Here is a 27,150-nt window from a genome sequence, read left to right as displayed (position 1 = left end):
TTAGACAGGCAGCGCTGTGAAAGAGTGAAGACTTGATTATAGAAAAGGAAGCATGGTAGGTTATGGACACCCAGTGGCCGAGGGGAGTGGGGTGGTGCAGGAGCATGTAGGGGGTTGGCTGACTTTGTTCAGGGGTGGGCATCAAGGGAACGTTGACAAAATTTTTGATGTAGTTGTAGACAAGCCTTTAAGGAGCAGTTAAAAAAAAAAAAACCTGCTTTGAAATTCGGCTTTCTATAATTTGTTTCAGCATGTCATCAGGGTTTCAGCAAAGGAGGAAGAGAAGTGGTCTCAACTATTATTGTTGTTGTTGTTGTTATTATTATTATTATTATATTCGGCCTGCTAACTGGAAACCTTAGAACTCAGCCTAGGGAGCACCAATCATAAACATGGCAGGTAATCATGCTGAGCCCATGCCTGGGGGTGGATGGACTTATTGTTGTCCAAACCAGCTGTGGAAGACAAATTTGCAAAGAAAGTGTAATGAGAAACTCTTTGGATTAAAATGTAGTTTTTGCTTCAGTTCTATGACAGTAGTTACTTACAACCTCTAACTTTAAAGGCTATTTCAATGCCCCTTCGGATTGTAAAGTTAATGTAGCTCACAAACCCTATGAGTTAGATACAGTTTATGAATAGGTGGGAATCTTGTTTATCCTCCAAAACATCCACTTCTATAGAGCACTGGAGTTTAAAATATATGTATTTTTAGACTTATAATTAAAAGGACCATAATTCAAGGAGTTAAAAATTATTCCAAAGCACCTTTTGAATTAGCTCTATGTCTTCCTCTCTTTAGAAACTGTTCTCTGTAATAATTAAATTATCTGTATTTATATAATTCTGTGGTTAATACCAAATTTATGCAATATACATATGTGTACATATGTGTAAGTATATGTGTTTGTGATTGCATGAGTGTGTGTGTGTCTGTGTATGTATATGTGTGTGTGTGTATGAGGGTGTCTGTGTATGTGTGTGTGTATGAGGGTGTCTGTGTGTGTGTGTGTGTATGAGGATGTGTGTATGTATTTATGTTTGTTAAAGGCATGGTCTCACCAAGAAGTCCAGACTGCTTCACTGCAATCTTCTGACTTCAGCTTCCTAGTGAAGTGCTGGGGTTACAGGACTGGACCATCAAGCCCTGCCCAATCTTTTCTTTTTAAGATAGGGTCTCACATAGCTTAGGCTGACCTCAACCTTGCAAAGCTAGAGGATGACCTTGGGCTTCGGATCCCCTGTCCGTGACTGCAGGGATTACAGGCAAGCACTGCCACCCTCAGGCTTGTTTTGTTTTTATTTTGTTTGTTTGTTTTTGCTTTCCTGTTTTTTTATTGTTTTTTAATACATGTGGTGCTGGCAGTCAAATACAGGATTTCAAGGCCTGTGCTAGGAAAACGCTCTACCAGCTGATCTCCATTCCCAGCCCTACATTTGCCTGTATACTTTCCCTCAGTGAGGTTTCAGTGGCCTGGATTAAGCAGGACTAACACAGTGTGGTGACTGTGGGAGGAAAGTTGAGAGGTTAGAATTCAAGTAGAAGGGACAAGTTAAGACGGCAACCCGATTGTCAGAGTAGCAGAAGAGAAAGACAAAGAAGACAGAGGTCAGATCAAGGATCACAGAACTCTGGTCAGCCTGTGCAGCCAGACGGTCTTTCTACACATTCCTGTGGGTCCTGGAACTCACTATAGACGCGAGGCTGACCTCGAACTAACAGAGACCCGCCCACCTGCCCACCTCTACCTCCAAGTGTAGGATAAAAGACCAATGCCACCCCAGCCTCCAGCATCTCTGCTAGGATACCTCAAGTCAGGAGTACGTGAGCCCAGTCCCTTTCACTAGTAAACTGCTTCACTCCTCTGACAGCTTCCATTCTCTGCCAAATGCAGTGACAGTGACTGTCACTGGTTACAGCCAGCTTTGAATAAAATTGCCCCTATGGTTCTCCTCTGGGTCTTCACCCCTGCCCCAGGGCTCATTTATATCCTAAGTTAGCAGCGTTTTGTGAGGGATAGTGTGACTTAGCTCTGGAAATGTGTAAAAGCAGATAGTCCTGCTTTCAAGGATATGGAGTTAGTGGGGCAGACAGGCACACGATTGTAATTCAAGGGGTAACTGAAACTGAAGGTGTTTATAAAGAGACGTGGGGGTCCGGTAAGATTTTTGGAGAAAGACACCCTTAAGCCAAAGGTAAGACATGATCAGGAGCTGACACAGAAGGTGAGAGGAGCAGAAATAACAAAAACTATAAGGCCAAACCCCAGACCCAGTAGGTGCACCGTGGACGGTAATGAAAGGGACAGGTTGTAAAAACTTTAGATTTTCTGCCGTTCAAGAGACTTCGTGCAAATAAGACACAGGGCTGGTGTAAGCAAGAATAAAGGGACTGTTGTTTTTGTGTCACCGTATGGCCCAGGAGGACAATAATACAAACGTTCATGATTTGCACATAGTAGACAACACTTGAAGAAATGTTGAAGACAACGTTGAAGAAATGGACACGCGCGCTTTGATGCAAACATCACTGTCTCTAATTTTCTCTCACAATGTTTCTATCATGAGAGATGACAACGATCCAGGGACATCAATTTGTGGGCAAAAGGGACAGGATGGGGGAACTGCCATTGTGGGAAGAAAGGTTGTGGGCAACGGGTGCAAGGCTGTGGTGAGCATTCGGAGACTCACCCACGGGAACGGTTCGACCGCCGTAGCTGCTGCGGAGAAGGCCACCGGCAGGGAGCTGGCCCTGCTGCAGTCTGTGGCCCCACCCGTGCTGGCTGCGGGTCCCAGCCCGCCCTCCAGGCGGAGCCTGGGTGCGACGACTTTTCCATTGGCCGCGGCTCAGTCCCGGGGCGGGCATTTGTGACCGGGCACCTTTGGGGATTGGCCCCGCCGTGAACAGACACTCAGTGTGTGACCGCCGCGGCTTCGTCCGTGGCTTGGCTGCGCGCTGGGCGGGCCTCTCCGGGTCCCCTGCAGTCATTGGCTCGGTGCGGTTTCCTTGGGGACGTGGCGCCGCTGGCGGCCGGGCCTCCTTCCGGCTGTGCTGGGAGCCACGGGGACCGGCTGAGCACCAGGCTGGGCTGTGCAAAGGGACGAGCGGGCCTCGGGATCCCGTGAGTGGGACTGCGGGGGAGCTGAGGGACGGAGAGGGACGAGGAGAGGAAGCGGGGTCCCCTGACCCTACCACCTGGGGTGGCGTGCTCTATGAGCACGGAGCCTGTCCCCAGGAAAGCCCGGCGCTCGGGATGCACGGTAGGACCCTCTGGGCCCGTGGGAGGAGAGAGAACCGACACGGAGTAAGGATCACTATAGTGGGAGGGAAGTTGCAGTCACTGCGGGGATCAGGTCCTTTGGGCACTGCTGGAGGCGTGCCTGAAAGCCAGCCAACCCTTTCCAGGCTTCAGGCTTAGGAGATGCCTGGGACTAGGAGGCCACCCTCTCAGAGCAAAAGGAAACGGAGGTGACAGACATCGAGACCACTGAAGGGAATCCATGGCTAGGTAAGGCTTGCACCAGTCATATCTGTCAAGGGGCTCAGCGGAGGGTGGTAGCAGGGGCAGGGGTGGGGGAGGGGCGGCGCCGGGAGGCTAGGTGAGGTTTGCTCAGAGGCTGCACCTAAACTTTGCATCCTGGTCAGGTGTATGCAAAAACGTCAAAGCCATATTCTTTGGAAAGGCCAGTTCAATCCATTTCCAGCCCATCACCTGGGGTCCGGAGAGTAGTAGTGGTTGTCTCTGAAAGGTGGTTGAGTCAGGCAAAAGACTCAGTGTTTACTATGTATCTGTTAAAACTAATTTTAAGAAAAGGTCTCCTTGTGTATATAATTTGTTAAAGCATTTTAAAAGAATCAGTTAAATAACTTTTGTAACTATCTGGTTTCTTGACAGCATTGCTGGTGGTCCTGTTGCAGCTTCTCTCATTAACCAGTGTTAGGAAGTGCTACCCCACCCCCACCCCGCCCCCACATCCCCAAGCCCCCCCGCAACCCCGCGCCCCCCTCCCATGATCTTTCTCTCAAGCGTAAAGTTTGGAAACAGCACATAACCGTCTTTCCAAACTGAATGATAGAAACACTATGAGCCTTACAGGTTCTTGTTTTTCATTTGCAACTGAAAAAAACAAAAAAACAAAACAACCAACTTTTAAAAATCCTCTTGACGTGGATTTTTTGCCTTCAGGGCGTTCATCTAGTTTTAAAACAGTTTTTGTTTTGTTTTGTTGTTTGTTTGTTTGTTTTGAGACAGGGTATCTCTGTATAACCCTGGCTGTCCTGGAACTCACTCTGTAGACCAGGCTGGCCTCGAATTCAGAAATCCACCTGCCTCTGCCTCCCAAGTGCTGGGGTTAAAGGCATGTGCCACCACGGCCCGGCTTTTAAAACAGTTTTAAATCAGTAATTTATAGAGAGATTATAGGACTTAACAAATGTCTGTCTCATTCCAGGATCAGTTTTTCCTACCTCTGCCCAGCCTCCTGGTACTTCACTGTGCCCACCGTGAGCCCATTTCTCCGTCAGCGGGTGGCGTTCCTGGGACTCTTCTTTATACCTTGTCTCCTTTTACTTCTGTTAATCATGGATTTACGACATTGGGCCACCTCGCTACCACGAGATAGGCAGTATGAGAGGTAAGGCCGCTTTTGATCACTTTGTTCAGTTTAGTTTTGAAGTTATAAACTTATTTTTGCAGTGCAGGGGACTGAACCAGGGTCAGGTAAGCATTGTGCCACTAAGCTATGTCCTCACCCTCCTTAAAATTTTGAATGAGTCAGGGATCTCCCTAAATTTCCCTGACCCAGAATGACCCCAGACTCACTCTGTAGGCTGGTCTTAACTTGCAGCTCAACTTGAAACTGGAAGCTGTCGGTGTGCAGCTCAGACTCTGACTGATGGGATTCTAAGTCTGCGGCACCAGACTTGCCTGACTTTCTTTTTTTTAAAAACAAACTCTTTAGTGCACTATCTTTGACTCCTGCGAGATATATTTTGATTAGTAAGATTGCACACCACTCACTGCATAAGGAAGGTCCTAAGTCCCATTTTATCTGTGTTCAGTTTTAGTTCAAGAATGCTGATACTGTGTTTCAGCCATGAAAGATAGCTTTCTATTTCCTTGCCTGGGTGGACTGAGGCTTCCTGGGTAATGCGTGTTTAGGATTGCTGTGCTCTTTTGATGAACTGACTTCTCTATCTTTGTTAAACGGGTCTCTTTATCCTTGATTTTATTCTTTGCTCTGAAATCTACTAGCCTGGTATTAATATAGCTATTTCAGCTTTCTTCTGAATCATGCTGATGTGATTCTTTCCAGTAAAGTATGTCTTTAAAAAATATTATTTTTATTTGCTTGTGAGTGTCTTGTGTGCGTTTCTCTGCACCACATGCCTAAAGAGGACGGAAGGTGCTGGATCTTCTGGAACTGGCCTTATGGATGGTTGTGAGCCACCGTGTGGATGCTGGGAATCAAACCTGGGTCCTCTGGAGGAGCAGCCAGTGCTTTTATCTGTACAGTACTGTGTTTTGTCTGTTAATTATGTTTAGACCTGGTCTGTCTTATCACCTGTGTGTGTCATATTTGTTCCCGCCCCTCCCCCCTTGTCCTTTCTTTGGAATTGAGTACGTTTTTTTATGATTCTATTTTATCTCTTTGTTGGATTAATCAGATATAATTTAACTCCTCTTAATGGTTGCCTTAGTGTTTGTAGTGTATAGCTTTATCACCTGGCTTACTTCACATGATGTGTTGGAACTGTCTGACAGCAGGAAACCTTCTGTCTGCCCTTTCCTGCAACCTTTGAGCTGGTGTCAGACATTTTATTTTCTACAAAAGCTGTAAGCTCAATAACACATTGTTATTATCTTTTTTGGGTTTTTTTGTTTTGTTTTGTTTTTTGTTTTTTGTTTTCTTCTTCGAGACAGAGTTTCTCTGTGTAGCCCTGGCTGTTCTGGAACTCACTCTGTAGACCAGGCTGGCCTCAAACTCAGAAATCTGCCTGCCTCTGCCTTCCAAGTGCTGGGATTACAGGCGTGCACCACCACTGCCTGTTATTATCTTAAACAGTCAATTGTCTTTTCAAGTTTTTTTTTCAAGAATTAAAAAAAAAATACTTGTGTGTTTACCAATATATTCATTCATCCATGCATCTCACATTATATTCCTGTTGTCTTAAAAAAAATAGTTTTCCCATTCCTAGTAGGGAGAGTCTATAGGGGGTGAATTCTTTCAATTTTTATTTATTTATTTATTTTTGACTAAGTCCTTCCTTTGCTTTCATTTTGGAACATTAAATCCATGGTTAAAGAACTCATGTGCTGATCATTTTTTTCTTGTTGGCTTACATTCTTTCTGAGAAGTCTGCTGTCAGTGTATCCTGTGCACACGTCTCCTTTCCTCCTGGGAGCTTTCGAGGTGTTCTCCTAGTGATCTGAAGCCGTTGGACTGTGCTGTGCTTTGTGAAAGTTTTCTCCGTGATTAGTGTCTCTTGCCCAGAAGCAGTCATGTGTGGAGAGCTCGCTCTGCACGGCGCTGAGGTACAAAGGTGGCTGTTAACACAACCCTTGGATGTGTAGTTCTTTGAGGTTCAGAGTTTTAAAACCAAATTTGGAAAGTGTTTGACCATCATCTTTTCATCTATCTTTCTGTTCTCCTTCGGGGACTCTGGCTACATGTGCATCGAGCCTGACGCTTTCTTCAAACCAACTGATGATGTGGGGCGGGGGGGGGGGGGGGGGGTTCCTCTCTGTTTTATTCTGGATATCTTATCTCTGTTTATTTAATTAATTTTTCTTAATAGGGTCTTATTAGATAGCCCTGGATAGTCTTGGATTCTCTACGTAGCCTTGGCTACATAGAGATCTGCCTGCCTCTGCTTCCCAAGTGCTGGGCCTAAAGGTGTGTGCCATCATGCCTGGCTCATTAACATGCCTTCCGGAATGTTCCACTGCTGTTAATTCTGTCCAGTGAAAACAGAATATCCTTTCACAGAAAAAATTGTCTGAATTATTTCCTGTGCTTTCAATGCCCCCACCAATTCCATGAGAAGGCCTGCATTCCTTTATAGAAAATTCATGTTTTTATGAAGGCCTGTATTCTTTTATAGAAAACTCATGTTTTTATATTTTTATATGAATTTCTGTTGAGGCTACAGAATTAAATGATGTTATAGTGTATTGATCATTTTTTAATGTGGTTTTCTTCCTTCCTTCCTTCCTTCCTTCCTTCCTTCCTTCCTTCCTTCCTTTCTTTCTTTCTTTCTTTCTTTCTTTCTTTCTTTCTTTCTTTCTTTCTTTCTTTCTTTCTTTCTTCTCTCCTTCTTCCTTTTTTCCTGTCTTTTGAATTGCTTCTTAAACATGTATCAGGGGACTTTGGGCTCCAAATAATAACTCAGATTGCCTTAAATAGTAAATACAAAAAAAAGCCGCTTACGAGTGCACATCACTTGATGTCCTGAGACACAGAGGCCATGGCGCCCGCCTCATTCCTTCCCCATCTTGCCATTTACAAGATTACTTAATGGTTGTAAAACTGCAGCCAATAGCACCCAGGGCCACAGGAATCCTCATTCAGGTCCCGTCAAGAGACAAGCAGGCTCTGCACAGCCCTTTCACAGTAGAGATGGAGGTGAATTGTGACAAATGCCTGTTTTTACTTTTCACGGGTTCTGTCCCCAGAATTTCTCTTTTCATATCTCATGCTGTCGTTAATCAGTTAAAATCGTGTTGAAAGCCATGATGTGCGGGTGCTGCTTGATGGTCACACTTCCTTCCGCTAGAATTCTTGTTCCTTTGTGGTTTGGAGTCTTCCTTTCCAGGAGAGAATATTCAGCTTGCGTCGCTATAGTAGTCAACGCTGAAAAAAGAAATTTGTCAATTAAAATCACAAGTTTTACATCTAAGTCTACAAGTTGAATTTCTTTGCTGCTTAATGGGGTTTTCCTGACAGACCTTAGTACCGCTCTCCATTGGCAGACGGCACGGTCTGACTGGATTCTGTATGGATTAGCTAACATGGCCAGGGCGAACAGTCTAGAGTAGTGAGCTGGATGGTGGACAGGTAGGTTAGGGTCTGGCTGGTTGCGTTGTTGGATCAGGGGCGGGGACAGGAGCAGGAGGCAGGGATGGGTGGAACATAAGGGTAGAGAAAGGGCTTAGAAGGCTTTGAAGGGTGTATTAGGGTTTGCTCTTTAAAAAAGCTCAGCAGTGGTGGCTCACACCTTTGGTCCCAGCACTCAGGAGGCTGAGCAGGTGGATCTCTGAGTTCCAGGACAGCCAGGGCTACACAGGGAAACCCTGACTTGAAAGACAAGCAAACAAGCAAGCAAACAAGCTCATGTTGATGGCATTGTAGAGAATGAATTGGACAAAAATAAGATAGCAGAGTGACTTCCTTGAGCAGAGAGGAGGGGGTATCCTGAAGTTGGGTGGCAGCAGCACAGATAGAGCGGAGCAAGGCCCCGAGTGGGCTGCAGGAGGGACAGTGACCCACTGTGTCCTAAGTGACCAGATCCAATGGCTAACTACTTGTCAGGTTGGTTTAAGTGAAATGAGATTTCTGTGGAACTGTGGAGCACACACATTGTCCACTGGAAGGACATTTACTAAAGTCCTAACAACCTGAACCAATTCGTCAAGCGGACAAGCGGTCAGCAGCCTTGTACGCCAGAGTTTATTGTTATTTAATTGACAACCATGTACACATTGTTGCTAGCAGCTGTGTGCTATAAATTCCTCTTGTGGCAGCTTCCACGCGATGTCTAGGGGTCGAACAGTCTCTGAGAACTTGCCCTGGGTTCAGAGTATTGTATGAGACATTGGGGTACAAAGATGAACAGAACGTGGCTCCTGAACACGGAGTTCATAACCTCATTAGACAGCAGAGCCGAGTGAATAATTGAGATAAGTCATTTAGAATCAGGAACAAAGTTAATCATAAACTAATCATAAGAGACCCATGAGTAAGCAACCAGATATACAACTCTAAGTCCACGTTCTAAGAGTGCATGCACCATGATACGATAGGACCTTTCCTACTGCTTGCTTTTCTTCTGCCTTGTTCTTGTCCTCCTCTCCCTCCTCCTCTTCCTCTTCCCTTCCTTGTCTTCCTCTCCCTCCTCCTCTTCTTCCCCATCTTCTCTTCCTCCTCCTTGAGTTCTTTTCCCTCCTCCTCTCCCTCCTCCTCCCTCCTCTTCCTCTCCCTCATCCTTGTCTTCCTCTCCCTCCTCCTTGTGTTCTTCTCTTTCCTTCTCTTCTTCCCCTCCCTTCTCTCCCTCCTCCTCTCCCTCCTCTCTCTCCTCCTTGTCTTCTTCTTTCTCTTCTCTCTCCTCTTCCTCCTCTTCTCCTTCCTCCTTGTCTTTCTCTCCCTCCTCCTCTTTCTCTTCATTCTCCTTGTCTTCCTTTTCCTCTCCCTCCTCCTTGTGTTGTTCTTCCTCCTCCTCCTCTTTTCCCTCCTTGTCTTCCTCTTCTTCAACTCCCTCCTCTTCCTCCTCTTCTCCCTCCTCTCCCTTCTTCTCTCTCCTCTTCCTCATTCTCTCCCTCCTCTTTCTCCTCCTCTCCCTCCTCCGTGTCTTCCTCTTCCTCCTTTCCTCTTCCTTTTTGCCCTCCTCTCTCATCTTATTGTTTTGTTTTGCTTTTGCTTGTTCTATAGGCAAGGTTGACCTGAAAGTTTCTATATCCCACCAGACATTCCTTTCCTTTGCCAGTGTTTTAATTGGCATGGCTCTCGCTTTTCACACAAAACCGAAGATTACAGCAAATCAGAATGATGGCCACTGTGGTTCAGGCTGTCGATAGATGCAGGTGCCCTAAAAGCAGTGATCATTGGCTTGTGGCAGTGAGACCAAGGAAGAATTTCCTAAAGACAGTGGGAAACCTGGTGTTGTGTGGCACACTTGTATCCCAAGCCTAGGGAGGTAAGGCAGATGAGGCTACAGAGTAAGAGCCTGCCTCAGAAATACTGGGGAAAATACATTGAATAATTCAACATTTCTACAGTATCTATCATGGTAAACAGTTCTGTGTATTTTGTTGAAACTTTTAATATACAGTCTGATAATTTAGTTAATGGTGATCTTGAGTAATTCAATTTAGTCTTTGTATCTTTAAATCACTTAGGGACCTGTAACAAATGTAGGTGTCAAACAAGACCTCTCTAACATGCAGAGGCTTCCAATATGCAACCTAGTTGAGAATGCTCATTATAGTTCCTTGGGTTGGTATTGTGGTTTTAGGGTTAATTAGCCCTCATCCTTTGTTACATGTTTAATCTTGGGGAGGTTTCTTAATTAATTCTACTATTCAGTTTATTTTAGTGCATAAAGTGGAAGTGAAAGTTATTTTTCCTTTTTTTCTTTTTTCTTTTCTCCTCTCCTCTCCTCTCTTCTCTCCTCCCCTCCCCTCCTGTACCCCCTCCCCTCCCCTTCCTTCTCTTCTCCTCTCCTTTCTTTCCCTTCCTCCTTCCTTTCCTCCCTCCCTCCCTCTTCCTCATTCCCTCCCTCCCTTCCTTCTTTCTTTCCTTCCTTCCTTCCTTCCTTCCTTCCTTCCTTCCTTCCTTCCTTCCTTCCTTCCTTCCTTCTTTTTTCGTTTCTTTTTCTTTTGGGTTTTCAAAACAGGATTTCTCTATGTAGCCCTGGCTGTCCTGGAATTTTCTCTGTAGACCAGGCTGGTGTCTAACTCATAGAGATCCACCTGCTTCTGCCTCCCGAGTACTGAGATCAAAGGGGTGTGCCACCACCTTCCACTGTGAAAATGTTCTGTCTTGTCCTTTGAGTTAGGAATAAAGTATTCAGTTGCCCGTCACCCCAGCACTTGAGGTGTAGAAGTGCTGAGACCCTGCCATGAAAAAACAAAACCAGCAGCAAACACAGAAATAAAGGCTCTAGACCACCCAGCTACTGTTATGCAAGTTCTAGCCCGGGTATATTATGTGAAGTAATGTTGATTTTTCTGTTCTTAAATTTCCTTCTCTGCCCTGAAGTATATTCTGCAGGTGATGATCAACGTTGTCTCCATTAAAAGTATGTCCTTCCTTCCTTCCTTCCTTCCTTCCTTCCTTCCTTCCTTCCTTCTTCCTTTCTTTCCTGCTGCTGCTTGACTATTAGGGAGTACTAGCTGATGCCAGAGTGACAGATCAGGAAACCGGAAATCATGGGAAAGCTTTGTTGACGGTTCTGATTTAAGGAAAGTCCTTCTACTTGTGACCTTTTACATTACACACAGATATATTAGTTAGACACTTCCTACTTAAGTTAACCCTAAGTCACACACTGAAATTTGAAGCAGTGTTCTGTGGTGTTCCACAGATGGTGCCATGCTGCTGGGGACGGAGCATAGGTGTCCCCACAGCACAACTGTGGAGATCTTTGCTAGGGAGAATGTGTGCCAAAGAACACTGCCGTCCTTCTGTGGTCTCAGGAAATAAAGCTTAGGCTTAGAGTGGTCTTTCTGCATCTCTGTTTCATAATGCTTTAATTGTTTTCTGTTAAAGACTTAATTTGCATCTTATTCAGCTCTTAGTGATATAGCTGAAAACATTAGAAGCTCTTGTGCTGATTTTCTGTAGGCAATTTCAAAATCTGAGGGTCTTTCTTTCTTTCTCTTTCCTTCCCCTCCTCCCTCTTCTTTCCTTCTTTCTTTCCTTTCTTCCTTCCTTTCTTTCTAATTGTGAGCATATAACTATAATGTTTCTGGAGGTCAAAAAGAGGGCTTTCATTAAATTAAAATAAAAACGGTTCACTTTAAGGTTTTCTTTTATAAGAGTTTGAAAGAATTCTTTCCTGGTGAAGCTGGAGGTGTCTCGCCACATACATTCATTTGCTTTATCTTAACGGCTTTTAATCCACTTACAAGTAGGGGTTAAGTTATAAGCGTTCCTGTCTGCTGTGACTAATCTTGTTAAGCAGCAAGCAATAACCCTTCAAACTTTTTCTGGGCATGTATTGTGGCCATTCATGCACAGCTACTGCAATGCCACATTATATTTGGTTTTGAGTTATGAGCAGTGTCATAAAATATGATGACATCCATCAAAGAGCTGCTAGGTCCATACTCATGGAGGCCCCATTTATTGATTTTTGGCATATCGATAACTTCTGTTTGAACTCGGAAAGTGCTATAATTGATGTTGATCAAGTGGGCCAGGTAATCGTTTGGTCAGTTATAGCTGTAGTGCTATTAATATTTTCAGGATCAAGGCCGCGAAAAGCCCTTCTGTCTTGTCTGCTTGCGGGGGATGTATTTGTGGGTAACTCATCGATTCAGCAGTGACTAAAGGAAAATCATGTCAGAGAGAAGGGGGTGAGGAGAGGAGAGGGCGGAGGGGGAAGGAGGATCTGAGCTATTTGAGGGAAGGGAAGATGAGTAAGGTGTGGGTGGAGACTTGGCTCTCTCTTTCTTGCCTGAAGGATTCCAAAGCTTTTAGGAATATTCTCTTAGGCTTTAGGTCCTTTCTAGACATTGATTTCTGTGGCACCAACAAAGGAGAAAGGTCCAGTGGTGTGAGTGACTCATTGTGCTGGCCAAGGCTGGGCCTGCACACATAAATGAAAACATTCCCGAAGGGACCTCGGGCCTGCTCGCTCGCTCGTGTGGGAGCGTAGGGACTGCCTGGTGGTTGGAAAGTGTGAGGAGGAGGAGGAGGAGATTTCACGAGTGACTCCAGCATTCCAGAAGTGGTGCTTCTGCTGCTTGCTGGGGGCGGGCAAGCCCTTCTTCAGTGACTTGTCTGCATTCGAGATAAGAAAATGGAGACTTCTGCTGCCTGCAGTGATGGTTCAGAGACTCCCCGTTTATCCAAAGATGATCGCCGCCTGGTCCTTCCTTTCTGCTCTGTGGTTTTTCTTTTTGCTGTTGCTCTCATGATGAAGTCCAAAGGAAGAGAAAGCTGAGTTGAGCTGCTCCAAAATTAGACCTGTGAAGCTGCTCGTTTCAGCAAGAATCAGAAGGGAGAACAGGACACTGCAAAGTCACTGAAACTGCTTTCAGAGGCCAGCTGATTCTGAGGGTAGGGGAAGGAAGACATGGAAGTATTGTGAATAATACAGCTCCACGCTGTGGCCTCCAGGAGCAGTGACTTCCGACGGAGCTGATCTTAAGCACAGTTGTAAGAATCCCTGACAGAGACAAGTGCTGTCTGCTCGTGAGAAGTGGCCTAAGCAAGCGGAGAGAAACCTTAAGGATTCATGCTGAATATACGCTGGCTACTCAAAGGGCACAGGGCGCTTAAGAGCTGAAGGAGACGGCTTTGCCGTGGCTGCAGAGATGGTGCCACGGGTAAGAGCCTGTGCTGTTCTTGCGGAGGACCTGAATGGCCCCTCCAGGTGGTCCACAGCCACCTGTAGTGTGTGTGTGTGTGTGTGTGTGTGTGTGTGGTACACAACTTTTTCAAAGAAGAAGGTCAGTGTGCTGTTGTAAGCCTTTATAATCTCAGTACTCAGGAGGCAGAGGCACGAGGATCTCTGTGAGTTTGAGGCCAACATGATCTACATATTCCCGGCGAGTTAAAGCTACTTAGTGAGACCCTGTATCAAAGATGGATGGATGGACAGACAAATGGACAGACAGACAGAAAGGAAAGGCTTTTGACATTATTATCAGTAATATCAGAGCTAGCATAGATATACAGGGGTTTCTGAGAAACCAGGCAGGGTATGTAACTCAGTTGTTAGCCATGTATATCTTGCATTAACCAGATGTAGTGATATATACCGGTAACCCTAGTACTTGGGAGGTGGAGGTCAAGATACATGAGACCTTGCCTCACTAAAGCAAGCAGGCAGGCAGGCAGCAGGCAGCAGGCAGGCAGGCAAGCAGCAGGCAGGCAGGCAGGCAGGCAGGGAAACCATGCCGAAGATGATGAGAAAGAATAAGTAGAAAAGAGGGTGGAGGGTGGAGGCTTAGGAGAAAAAGAAGGTTTCATTACACAAGTGGTTCCCAACGTGTGATTCTTTTCTGAGAGCTGTGAATTCAAAACTGTTGCAATACTGAGATGTTATCTTTGTAGTAAATCATGCAACAGTTAACACTGTAACCATTTTTAAGTGTACAGTTGAGTGGTGGTCAGAGTATTTACATTGTTACAAAACAGATCTCCAGAACTTCTCATCTTACAAGTCTGCGACTCTCTACCCATCAAATCACATTCCTCCTTATTCCTCCTGCCAGGCAGCCAGCGGTCCCCAGCCGTTTCCCTTTTTGCTATGACTTTGACTCCTTTACGCACTTCATGCAAGGGGAATGAATAGTGCATCTATCTTTTGTGACTAGCTTATTTCTCTTGGCATGATGTCCTGAGCAGCATGTAATGAGATCTTCTTCCTTTGTAGAGCTGAGTGGGATTTCTTTGTATGTACAGACTACGTCTTACTTACCTGTTCACCCACTGCTGGATGGTCATAGTTCTTTGACAACAAGTTGACATCTACCTGGGTGATGTAAGAGGATGTACAGTTGATGACGGCATCGCACAAGTCAATATATTGATGCTAAACTGTCCTTGGAGTCACCACACTCTGCTTCGTGTTTACACTTGTAGCAGGGCAGGGGATTGCTGCATTTTATTTACTATGTGATGAGATGAGAAAGAGACATTCAACATCTCTGCACACCAAAACTGTCATGGGGGAGAATCCTTGGGCAGTTAAGCTGTGAACTAAATCTAGCTGCTTTTATCCCAGAACAATAGTTTTCTCTGAAGAAAGGACTGTGAAAAAAACTGTAGTTTTCAGACTTAGGTGTTTCATAGATATTTTATTTATTTTTAAAGATTCTATCTTACAGCCAGGCACAGTGGCCCAGGCCTTTAATCCCATCATTCAGGAGGCAGAAGTAGGTACTCTGTGAGTTCAAGATCAACCTGGTATACTTGGAGAATTGTAGGCCAACCAGAGCTACATAGTGAGACTCTGTCTCAAAAAAGGGAGGGTATGTGGGTAGAGAAATGACTCAGTGGTCAAGAGCCCTGGTTGCTCTTGCAGAGGACCTAAGTATCCACTTGGCAGCTCACAAAGGCTTGCAACTGCAGTTCTAAGGTACCCAATGTCTTCATCGGCCATGCACATGGTACACACACACACACACACACACACACTCACACACACACACACACTCACACACACATGTGCAAAAATGCAGACACAAAGTAATACATATATCTTAAAATTTTTAAAAAAAAGGGCATACAAAGGTTTAAACCTTGGGCCCTGTTCGGGCCAGGCCAGCAGTCGACCAAGAAGTCACACTCTTCACCTGCAGACCTTTTCTTGAATATGAGTGAGATAAACCTGTTACCTCAAAGAAAACAGATGTCAGGACTTAAGTGGACAAAACTTGAGCTTCCAAGTGGGAATTAGAATTTAGTTCATCTTTGCAACTGTGAATTTGGCATTTCCCAGTACCTTAAAGATTTTTATGAGGAACATTGGTGCTGATATTAGTGAATGTTTTGAATATTCACTGTAAAATAAAATGTGTCAACTTTAGGAAGATTTGCATTAAATCATTGAGTCAAATTTTTTTTCCAATAATGAATCATGCCTTCTTACCAAAAGCCATTCTTTTATAGTGTAAAATAAACCAATAGATTTTAATGCAACAGAATATACATTTTTAATAGGGTTTTTGTGTTGCCTTTGTTTAGTTGTTTTTTTTTGTTTTTGTTTTTGTTTTTGTTTTGCTTTGAGACAAGGTTTTACTATGTAGCTTTGGCTGGCCTAGAGCTTACTGTGGTAGCCCAGGCCTTGAACTCACAAAGATCCACCTGCCTCTGCCTCTAGAGCATTGGGATTAAAGACACCATGCCTGGCCTGTTGTTATTTTGTTTTTTGTCAACTTGACACAAGCTAGATTCTTCTGGAAAGAGAGAAACCTAAATTGAGAAAACGTCTCCCTAAGCTTGGCCAGTTGGTAAGTCTATGGGGCATTATTTGGATTAATGATCAATGGCAGAGGACCCAGACCACTGTGAGTGGTGCTACCTTTTGGCAGGTGGTCCTGGGTGATGTTAGACATTAAGCTAGACAAACCAGGAGGAGCAAGCCAGTGAGCAGCACTCCTCCATGGCCTCTGTATCAGCTCCTGCCTCCAGGTTCTTACCTTGAGTCCCTTCTCTGACTTCCCACAGTGATGAACTGTCACCTGAGGTAATCAGATGAGATAACCCTTTCCTGCCCAAAGTGCTTTGGTCATGGTCTTTATCACAGCAGTAGAATCCATAATGAAGGTAGTTTTAGATTCCAGCTGCAGCAAGTCTCAAAGAATCTCTACATGTTTCAAGTTACAGTACAGAAACAGAGTATCTGCAGCATTCTGAAGGTCTGTCAAAACTCCTTCACGGCCTGAGGATGTAGCCCAGTGATACAATGTGTGTCTAGCCGTGTGAGACCCTGGGTTCAATCAGGTCTTTTGGTTAGTCAACCAATTAAGTAAATAAATAAATTTAAAAAGAAAGAAAATCTCATCCCTTTTGCAGCAGGTGTGAAAGCCTGGGCTATCACACACTCAACTAATGCCGCATCTGGAGCACACTGAATACCGAAGCAAACCTGAGAGGTTAATCAAGGCACAAAAGACATTTGTGAAATTATGAAACAATACCACTCTTTCTATTTTTTATTTCGGGAAGTGTAGCATAGGTAGGTGTGTATTTGTGTAATATAAATATGTGGTGTTAGAATGACTTTATTGTTGTTAGCTACTTGAATTGATATTTAATATTTAAACATTTTCTGGGTCTGGGGGCACATGCCTTTAATGCCAGCACTCGTAAGACCGAGGCAAATAACCCTTTGTGAGTTTAAGGCCAGCCTGTCTATATAATTAGCTCTAGGCCAACCAAGGTTACATAGTGAAACTCTGTCTCAAAAACCAAAACCAACCAAACAAAACCATCTTTTACTTTATTCTATAATATACCAAGAATACATAGATCTAACCTAAGTACACAAAACTGTGGCTCGTAGGATGCGTAGGATGTTGGTGAAGACTCATGGGTAACTGAAGCGAGCACTGGAACTCTTGGTGGACCCAACTCATTTTACTTTTCCTTCTTAGGTATTTGGCTCGGGTAGGAGACCTCGAAGCCACCAACACAGAAGACCCAAATCTGAATTATGGGCTCGTGGTAGACTGTGGAAGCAGCGGTTCCCGGATTTTTGTTTACTTCTGGCCAAGGCATAATGGGAACCCCCACGACTTGCTGGACATCAAACAGATGAGAGACCGGAACAGCCAGCCTGTGGTTAAGAAGATAAAGCCAGGTACTAGTCAGAATGAGTTTTGTGGTTAATGTTTTACCTGGTCTGGGTGTCAGAAGGGAAGGGAAGAAGGAAGCTCCCCTTGTCTTTATGGGGATCTGGACAGTGAGAGGAATCTCAAATTCATTGTCATCCTGCTTCTTTCAAAAACATAAATGTAGGTCCTCCCACAGAATCCTTTTTGGTCTGTTTGTTTTTGTGTGAGACAGGTTTTCTCTGCATAGCCCTGGGTGTCCTGGAATTCACTCTGTAGCCTAGGCTGGCCTCAAACTCAGAGATCCACTTGTCTCTGCCTCCAGAGTGCTGGGATTAAAGGATTGTCCACTACCCCCCAGCTCCTTTGACAGAATCTTTTTGTTTGTGTGTTTTTGTTTTTGTTTTTGTTTTTGCTTTTTGAGTCAGGTTTTCTCTGTGTAGCCCTGGCTTTCCTGGAACTCTGTAGACCAGGCTGGCCTTGAACTCAGAAATCTGCCTGTCTCTGCCTCTCAAGTGCTGGGATTAAGGGTGTGCACCACCACTGCCCAGCTATCTTCAACAGAATCTTAAGAGTAAATATTTTTTTAGTATTATGTTATCTACATTAATATATATATATATATTCACATATACACACACACACACATATGTATATCTATATATGTATATATATACACACACACATATATGTCTCTGTATTTTCATTGTCGGTGTTTTGTTTTGTATTGTTTTTCTTAAGGGATCTCCGCAATGGCAGACACTCCAGAACACGCTAGCGATTACCTTCGACCTCTGCTGAGTTTCGCCGCTGCTCATGTGCCTGTGAAGAAGCACAGGGAAACGCCCCTTTACATCCTCTGCACAGCGGGCATGAGGCTGCTTCCCGAGAGGTAAGATTCAGGACCCCACAGTGTTTGCGGAAGCGAGCCCCCTGCAGCCAGGATGGAGGCGGGTGAAGGCTCAGCACACAGAGTTCACAGGGGGCAAAGGCGGCTTGCTCTGAAGCAGGGTAGAGCCATCTCTGTACCCAGTTATTGCACGGTTAGACAGTCACATCTATAAGTCTCTTGCCGCTTCTGGAGTGTCTGTCTGAGATGACAAAGGGGTTCTGAGTTTGGGTTGAGGGTGTGGTCGTAGTTGGGAGTGGTGGCACCGGTGACTGTGTCATGAAGCAGGTATAGAGAGACCATATTTGCACAAATGCTGTAGAAGGCTCACCTGGGGAGGCTGAAGCAGCAATGCAGCCTTCTCTGTCTCTACCTGCATCCAGTGATGATTGCTGAGCCCCTCTTCCCCCTGCTGCACAAACCTCAGTCCCTGTTTCTTTAGATAGCTTTTCCAGCCCCAACCAGTGAGGGCTTGTCCACCTGAACCCAAATTCATCCTGACATCTCGACACCTGGTCCTTCTTCTTATAGAAGAGTGTAAGAGGGTAGAGGATGCTGTATTTAGGTCAGACACCTCCTTGTTTGTGATTTTTTTTCCCCTCTCTGACGCCTCCTGGATCCCAGCATGTTGACTGTGGACCTGGTGGGAGATTCTTGTTTTTTCATAATTGTATTTTGTTGTGAGAGCACACTGCCTTATACTCCGATTGCTATGACACGTACCCAAGAGAAGTAGTTTTAAAGAGAAAGATGTATTCTGAGCCCCAGTTCTCATCCGGAGCTGGCTGTACCATGGCAGGGGCGATCGGGGTTAGACTTATTTCGTGAGCACAAGGATGGAGAGCCAGAGAAAGAAGGCCCTGCAACAAGAAAACCCCCAAGGATGGGCCGCAGGGAGCTGCTTCCTCCTGTTAGCCCCCACCTCCAAACGTCTCTATCACTTCCCAGTAATACCAGCATATTATCACTCCAGCCACGGATCAGCCTAGAGATGGTGTGAGAGTCCTCGTGGTAAAAGCTTCCTCTCTGTGACTGAACCCAGCAGCTGGAGAGACAGTTGTTGGCACCTGGGCCTTTTGGGGAAGCACATTGTATCTAAGCTGTATCTAAGTAGGTTAGGAGGTGTCTGACATAAATACAGCCACCTCTTCCCTTAATGAATGTTTTTTTTTTACCCTCTCATATTTATTGTTTTAATCTCTGGGTGTGGGAGCACATATGAGAGCAGTTGCTTGTGGAGATGAGAATTGAATATCGGGTCCCCTCGACCCCGGGTTGTAGCAGGTGTGAGCCAAGTGGTGTGGGCGCTGAGAAATGACTCCAGGACCCAGCGTGAGCCTTGGTTGCAGTCCCTGAATGAGTGTGTAAGTCTACGGGATATGCCGCCAGCTGTGTACAGCGGTGTATGCACATCTCGAGAGCCTGGTGGTCTCACTTCCCTTAAGCTTTATATCCTTTCCATAGCCGAATGTCCTCAAGACACATTCACGTGGCTGGCTCTCCTTGCTTTATGCGTAAACTTTTAACCCTTCACCTGTCTGGACAGTCCTGTCATTTTAATTTATGGCAGTTAAAAATAATGCTTCAGTGAAAATGCAGTGTTGATCTGTTTTCAAGATCCTGATTTCAATTCCTTTGGTAATCACCTCGATAATAATGATAGATATTTTCTGTTTGTTTTTGTTTGTTTCTTGTTGTGTTTTACTTGTCTTTTGGTTTTTCGAGACAGGGTTTCTCTGTGTGGCCCTGTCTGTCCTGCAGCTCACTCTGTAGACCAAGCTGGCCTGGAACTCAGAGATCCTCCTGCCCCTGTTTCCTAAGTGCTGGGTTTAAAGGTGTGTGCCACCACTGCAGGCCTTTTCTTTTTTTTTTTTAAACAAACAAACAAAACCTCCAAATGCAAAGGTCCTGGGTTCAATCCAGAGCCGAGCTAGGCAGGTAGTCTGCCCCTGAGACTTTGCCCCAGCTCTCTATCAACTGTCTGTCTGTCTGTCTTGTTTATTTTTGTTCTGTGTGTATGGCTGTTTGCCTCCATGTATGTCTGCGCCCCATGTGTGCAGAGCCCACAGAAGTCAGAAGACCGCGTCAGGTCTCCTGGAACTAGAGGTTACAGGTGGCTGTGGATGCTGAGAACCAAACCTGGGTCCTCTGCAAGAGCAGCCATTGGTCTCAACTTCTGAGCCAACTCTCCAGCCATCATATGTGCTTTTAAATCTTGTCTTTTAACATTGTGTAGGTGTGTGTGCACGCATGTGTACGTGTTCACATAGAGGTCAGGGAACAACTTACAGGAGTTAATTCTCATCTTCCAACATGCGGGTTCCAGGGCTTGAACTTTGGCCGACAGGACTGGCATTAAGTGCCTTTCCCTTTGGTCTTCTCAGCGCCCTCCATACATACTTTCTGCAAGTACCTGGATGCTGTTTTCCGTCGCTGCTATACCATTTCATATTTCCACTGTCAAGGGTTCTTGTTCTTCAACATCTCTACAAATACTTTTTTGTTTGTTTTTCTGGCAGCAACCACTCCAGCAGGTGTGAATAGCTTGTTCACTGCAGTGCTGATCCCCAGCAGGTGTGAATAGCCTTTTCCTGCAGTGCTGATCCCCAGCAGGTGTGAATAGCAGTTCACTGCAGTGCTGATCCCCCTCAGGTGTGAATAGCACTTCACTACAGTGCTGATCCCCCCCTCAGGTGTGAATAGCCATTCACTGCAGTGATGATCCCCAGCAGGTGTGAATAGCAGTTCACTGCAGTGCTGATCCCCCTCAGGTGTGAATAGCCATTCACTGCAGTGCTGATCCCCCTCAGGTGTGAATAGCCATTCACTACAGTGCTGATCCCCAGCAGGTGTGACTAGCCATAGACTGCAGTACTGATCCCCTCAGGTGTGAATAGTCTTTTCCTGCAGTGCTGATCCCCACCAGGTGTGAATAGCCATAGACTGCAGTGTTGATTTGCATTTCTCTCATGAGGACCTTAAGAATTTCTCATGTTCCAGTTGGCCATTTGTTTGTCCTTAGAGTGATATCTGATCAAGTCCATAATCCCATTTTAAAATCAGGTGTCAGGCTTCTTTGTGCTACGTTGTAAAAGTCTCCCCTGTGTTTGGCGGGCTGAGCCCTCATCAGATGCGTCTGTAAATGCTTCTCGCATTCTGTAGCTTGCCTTTCATTTTGTTGGTTGTTTCTGGAGCTTTTTTTTTCCCCCGGTGTCCTTCCACTTGCTGAGCTTGGTTTTGTTGCCTGTGGTTTCGGTGGCGTACTGAGCACGGTGCCAGCGTCGCCTCAGGAATGAACTTAGTCTCATACGCAATGGGCATTTCTCACTAGTGGGAATATTTCTCCTTGGTAAATAGCAGTTTGCTTTTCCACACGTTTGAAGTCTCTCTCTTGGTATTTCCTAAATACCAATATTTCTACAATAACAAAACCCCTAGTTATTGACGGAAGGGCCTCAATTTGGGTGTTCCAGGCAATGTAATGCCCCACAGCTCCGTGCTCAGTGGACTCCTTGCGTCCTCTGTGGACTGTGGGTGGCCTGCTCTGAGGCTTGCTGTGAGAAGCAGATTATTTACATAGTCCTGTTTCCATGAGAGGCCTTCTAGCTCTCGATACAATTTCTTTTTGATGTTACAAGCCACACTTTAAAAAATTTTTTTAATTAATTTATTATTATATGTAAGTACACAGTAGCTGTCTTCAGACATACCAGAAGAGGGCATGGGATCCCATTACAGATGGTTGTGAGCCACCATGTATGTGGTTGCTGGGATTTGAACTCAGGACCTTTAGATGAACAGTCAAGATGCTCTTAACCGCTGAGCCAGCTCTTTTTTTTTTAATGCCCCTCCCTTTTTTTTTTTTTTTTTTTTTCCCCAAGACAGGGTTTCTCTGTATAGCCCTGGCTGTCCTGGAACTCACTCTGTAGACCAGGCTGGCCTCGAACTCAGAAGTCCGCCTGCCTCTGCCTCCCAAGTGCTGGAATTACAAGCATGTGCCACCACTGCCCGGCGAGCCATCTCTTTTAAATGTTAAAGCTGTAACCTTATGTCATTAAGGAAATCCTAAAAGGACATCTGGACAAAAACAAAACAAAACAAAAAACCGGTTCATTCTGGTTCCTAGCCTTTTCATTTCTTTGCTATCTCTCTATAATTTCTACAAAACTATAATCATCCTGTAAATCACACTATTTATTTATTTTAGACAGGCTCTTACTATAGCCTCACAGTCACAGAGATCCACTTGCCTCTGCCACCCACGCACTGAGATTGAAGGCGTGCGCCATCTCACCCAGCCAAGACAGAGCTTTATGTAGTCCGCTCTGGTCGCTAAGTCACTGTGTGGCTGAGGTTGAGCTGGAGTCTGAGCTCTTTCTGCCTTCACCTTCCCAGTGCTGGCCTTAGTGCCAGGCCTGCTGCATCGTGCGGAGATGGTTCAGAGCAGCACTAGGCCAGAGTTGAGGGCTGCGTTCACACTCGGGCAGTGCTGTGCTGACTGAGCTGCATCTTCCACTCCTGCAATTTCTCATGTTTAGATTTATTTTGTTATTTTAGGTGTATGAGTGTTCTGCCTACACACAGGTGTGATTACCACCTGTGTGCCTCGTTCCCAGGTGGTTCAGAAGGAGGGCATCAGATCCTCTGGGACTGGAGTTCCGCATGGTTGTGAGCTACCATGTAAGTGCTGGGAACTGAACTTAGGTCCCTCTGCAAGACCGACAAATGCTCTTAATCCCGGAGCCAACATGCCAGCTCCAGAATGTTTGTGCTTTGAAGTAAATAAACTGTATGTTCTTTAAGACTTTTTGAAACCCTGGGAAGAGGACAGGTGGCAGTAGGTGAACATGCTGGATCACAAAGTCAGTGGGTGCTGCCAGCCTCGACACCCAGGGCAAAGGGCAAACTGGCAGCGCCACCCAGCAGGCCTGGGCACCAGAACCTGGTTGGTGATTTGGCCCCATTTGTGCATCTGGGGCAAAGTAGACAAGGCATCTCCTGACACTGCCCAGCGTTGTCTCTGTCACGGAAGAGTCCCTGGGAACAAGCTGCCTGTGGCGGTCCACTGTGTCCTCTGTGATGACTGTTAGTCTTCACTGTGTCAAGCATTTCTCAAGCTCGGTCCTCCACGTCACTTCTTCTCTGATCACCTTTCCGGCATGCTCACGTCCGCTCTGGGCTTAATGAAATCATGGCTGCCTCTAAGGCAAGTCAGTTACTGATCCACACCTGCCTGTTACTGTAAGAACCTGCTCTGGGTGACTAAGGCCCTGCTGTGTCATTAGCATTGTGGGGAATGCTCATGAATCATTTGGACCGCATTTGAATTTATTTGCACTTTGCCAACAAGCAGACAGAAACTTTCTACTTCCCTTTTATAATGGAAATACCCTTAACAATTGCACAAAGGTATTTACAGTATCATATTTAAATTTTTTTTAAAAAAATTGAGATTATAATATTACAACATTTCTCCCTTCCCTTTCTTTTCTCCAAACCCATGTATCTCTCCTTATTCTTTAAGTTCATGGCCTCTCCTTCACTGTTATTTTATGTTTATATCTATATACATACATATTCCTAAAAGTTACTCGCTCAGTGCGTATAGTGTTATTTGGGCTGACTATTCTCCCCATTTCTCTCAGTTGCCTGAACCCCTTTGTGAAGGACTGAGGCCTGTGGGCTTTTCCCTGCCCACTCTGGCATTCTCATTGGTATTACCCCCACTCAGGTCATGGTTTGGAAGTCATGTTGGTGAGACTTTTTTTTTAAACTGTAGGACATTTGAATATGAAAGTGCTTGGAAGGAAAGAAGACAGGACAGTCTTGTCTGTAACACGGGCTCTGCTCTGTGGGGTAGCTCCTCAAGTTTTGCCAATAAGTTTAAGTAAAGAAACAATGCTAAAAATAAACATTGCATCCTTGTGCAAGTACATGAGGAGGGTTTTTTAAAATTTCTTTTGAAAACTTTAAGATTTTATTTGTATTTTTAATTACACGTGTCTGTGTGGGAATGGGCACATGAGTGCAAGTCCCTGGGATACCAGAAGCCAGGGTCACAGGCGGTAGTGACATCTAATGTGGATGCTGCGAACCAAACTCAGCTCTTCTGCAAGAGCAGCAATCACTCTTAAATTCTGAGCCATCTCCAACCTCATTTTTGTTTTTTAAACAAACTCAAGTGCCGGGCAATGGTGGCACACGCCTGTAATCCCAGCACTCTGGGAGGCAGAGGCAGGCGGATTTCTGAGTTTGAGGCCACCCTGGTCTACAGAGTGAGTTCCAGGACAGCCAGGGCTATACAGAGAAACCCTGTCTCGAAAAAACCAAATCCAAAAAACCAAATAAAATAAACTAAACAAACACAAAACAGTATATTGAAAATCTTTTCATGTTATTGTGTAGAAGTATAAATTGACATCTTTCCTCTTAACATCAATATGGTATTAATTGCATTACATAAATGCTCCATAAATTACTTAACTGAATTTCCTTGTTATCATCTTAGTTTTTCCTGGTTATTATAATAAGTAATATTATAGATATTTTTATTATGCAGATTATATTTTTAAGGTATAAGTCAAGTATTATAAGTATACTTATAATATTATAAGTATTATATAAGTATATAGTATTAGTCAAGAGCACTTCTGGCAGAGGACCCAGGTTTTGTTCTTAGGACCTGCATGATAGTCACAGCCACCTGTAACTCCAGTTCCAGGGCATCCGATGTCCGCTTCTGACCTCCATGGGCGCCAGGCACACATGTGATGTACATACATACATACATGCAGGCAAAAACACACACAGAATGAAATGGGTTCTAAAACAAATAAACAAAAAATGTGAAGTATCCTGGATGAGTAAAAGGTTAACCACTTAAACTGTAGGAAGGCGCTGCAGGCTGTGCACATCACCAACAGCAGTGAAGGCGGGCGGGTACCCATCCTTCCCTGTTATCAGCAGGCCCAGCGAGCCCTCCCCTGTGGGCTGCACAGAAGCCACCCAACCCAGAGAGATGGGTAGCCCCTCTACCCCTGAACCCTAATAGGGGTTCACAGGAATCTGTAACTTCAGCCCAGGGGATCTAATGCCCTTTTCTGACCTCCACAGGCACCAAGCTTGCATGTGGTACATATACATATGTGTAGGCAAAACACGCATGAATAAGTCTAATGTTTTTAGAAAGGAAGAGACTAGTTGAGGAAGGCGCCAGTGCTGACTCCTGCCCTCCACACATGCACATGAACACACTCACACACACACACACACACACGTGGACACACACATACAGACACACAAACGCACACATGTATAGTACAAATCTGAGGTGACTGCTGCTCTCATTTTTAACTAACATTTTCCGTGGGTTCATATTATTATCCTTTACTTTATTTACTTTTACTTTATTTAATAATCCCAGGAAAACACTTAAAACCTCAGAAGAAAAGTACCTGCATAGATGCTAAATTTCAAATGTCACACCCTTGAAATGGAAATTCTTATGAACTTTGGGTTTTGAACCTCATCTGGGTTTTTCAAATGATAAGATTTTTATACAGAAAAGAAGTCAACCCTTGAAATGTGGAAAAGGAGATTAAAAAGTTAATTGTTAGCTTACATAAAAGATTATGTGAAAGCCTGTGGAACTCACAGTATAGATTGTGTAGTCACACGAGGCATTGTCTGTATTGTGTAAGCTCTGAGGGTGAGTTTGTGTTCTGTAATCGACGTCTTCCTCTCACAGTGGTTAGGAATAATGTAGTTGTATTTTATAGACTGTGAACCTGTGCTGTGAGTTCCGCTCCTCACTCAGCCCCGTGCTCCTCACTCAGCCCTGCGCTCCTCACTCAGCCCCGTGCTCCTCACTCAGCCCTGCGCTCCTCACTCAGCCCTGTGCTCCTCACTCAGCCCTGTGCTCCTCACTCAGCCCTGTGCTCCTCACTCAGCCCTGCATTACAGCATCATTCACAGGGTGTTGCCTTTGCGTAGGATCCTGCTCTTTGCTTGCAGTTTGAACCTCTGAAGTCAAAATAGGAACCAAAAGGGCACGCGGTAGATGGAGCGGCATCGGAACTAGACTAAAGGGAAGGCAGCTTGTGAGAAGAGGTCTTGCTTTGTATAAGACTATGTTCCCCAGGCTAGCCCTCGGCTGCTGGGCCCAAGCACGCCTTCTACCCTAGCCTCAGGGGCCACCTTGGTGCCAGGTGAAAAGATGGTTAATAATTAACTTTGGGATTTTTTTGTTCTCTTCTGCAGGCAGCAGTTGGCTATCTTGGCAGATTTAGTGAAAGATTTGCCGTTGGAGTTTGACTTCCTCTTTTCACAGTCTCAGGCCGAAGTGATCTCTGGGAAGCAGGAAGGTACTGAGCCTGGCTGGGTGGGGCAGGACTGGGTGGGACAGAGCTGGGGCACCACCAATGCGCCCAGGCCTCAGCTTTCTCAGCAGGGGTTTGGGATTTCTCTGCACATCCGATTTCCATTTTCCTGTCAAGGATTGCCTTGATTTGGCTGCACGGTCTTCTTGCAGATTCTGCATGAGTGATCTGTTTCACACGGCTACTTCCAGAGGTCACACATATCTGGTTTTAACAGCACTGAGCACCATGCTTAGTATTTAAGGATTCCAAATGGATCTTTGATTAGCTAGTTGCACTTTTGGAAATCATACAGCCCTAGGAGTTGTGGATAGTTGAAATTTAAGTGTGAAACAAGTTATTACATTAAGGTGTGGGGAGACCTTAACTCAAGGACTGATTAGGTTGAGTTCCTTTTGCTTTGTTTTGGGTTTTCCTTTTATTGCAATTACTGTGCAGTTCTGTTACTTCCCTTAACACACCACTGCATTGGTTTTCTCATGTGGCCCAGACATGCCCAAGTCATAATTTGCTGCCATTTCTTTTCTGTCTTTGAGACAGGGTCACATTGTGTAGCCCGTGCTGGTCAAGAACTTGCTGGCTGGCTTAAAGTTTAGAGCAATCCTCCTGCCTCTGAGATTACAGGCATGCACCCCTGTGTCCAGTTAGTCTCATTTCT

The 27,150-nt window shown here is 45.0% G+C and overlaps 1 protein-coding gene across 1 annotated transcript in view; it reads left to right on the top strand.

The window, feature by feature from the left end:
- The first annotated feature begins 2,945 nt into the window (after positions 1-2,945).
- Positions 2,946-27,150, top strand: part of Entpd7 (ectonucleoside triphosphate diphosphohydrolase 7) — a 43,218-nt gene continuing 19,013 nt past the window's right edge. The window contains exons 1-6 of the mRNA XM_052185416.1: positions 2,946-3,122; positions 3,407-3,509; positions 4,453-4,635; positions 17,049-17,254; positions 17,967-18,117; positions 26,374-26,477. Coding sequence (XP_052041376.1) covers positions 3,502-3,509; positions 4,453-4,635; positions 17,049-17,254; positions 17,967-18,117; positions 26,374-26,477 — 652 coding nt within the window. The 5' untranslated portion in view covers positions 2,946-3,122; positions 3,407-3,501. The remainder of the gene's footprint in view (positions 3,123-3,406; positions 3,510-4,452; positions 4,636-17,048; positions 17,255-17,966; positions 18,118-26,373; positions 26,478-27,150) is intronic.

The sequence above is a fragment of the Apodemus sylvaticus genome, chromosome 1, assembly GCF_947179515.1.
Source record: "Apodemus sylvaticus chromosome 1, mApoSyl1.1, whole genome shotgun sequence".
Taxonomy (NCBI): domain Eukaryota; kingdom Metazoa; phylum Chordata; class Mammalia; order Rodentia; family Muridae; genus Apodemus; species Apodemus sylvaticus.
Note: the sequence above shows the minus strand (reverse complement) of the source record. Positions and strands in the feature narration are given on the sequence as shown.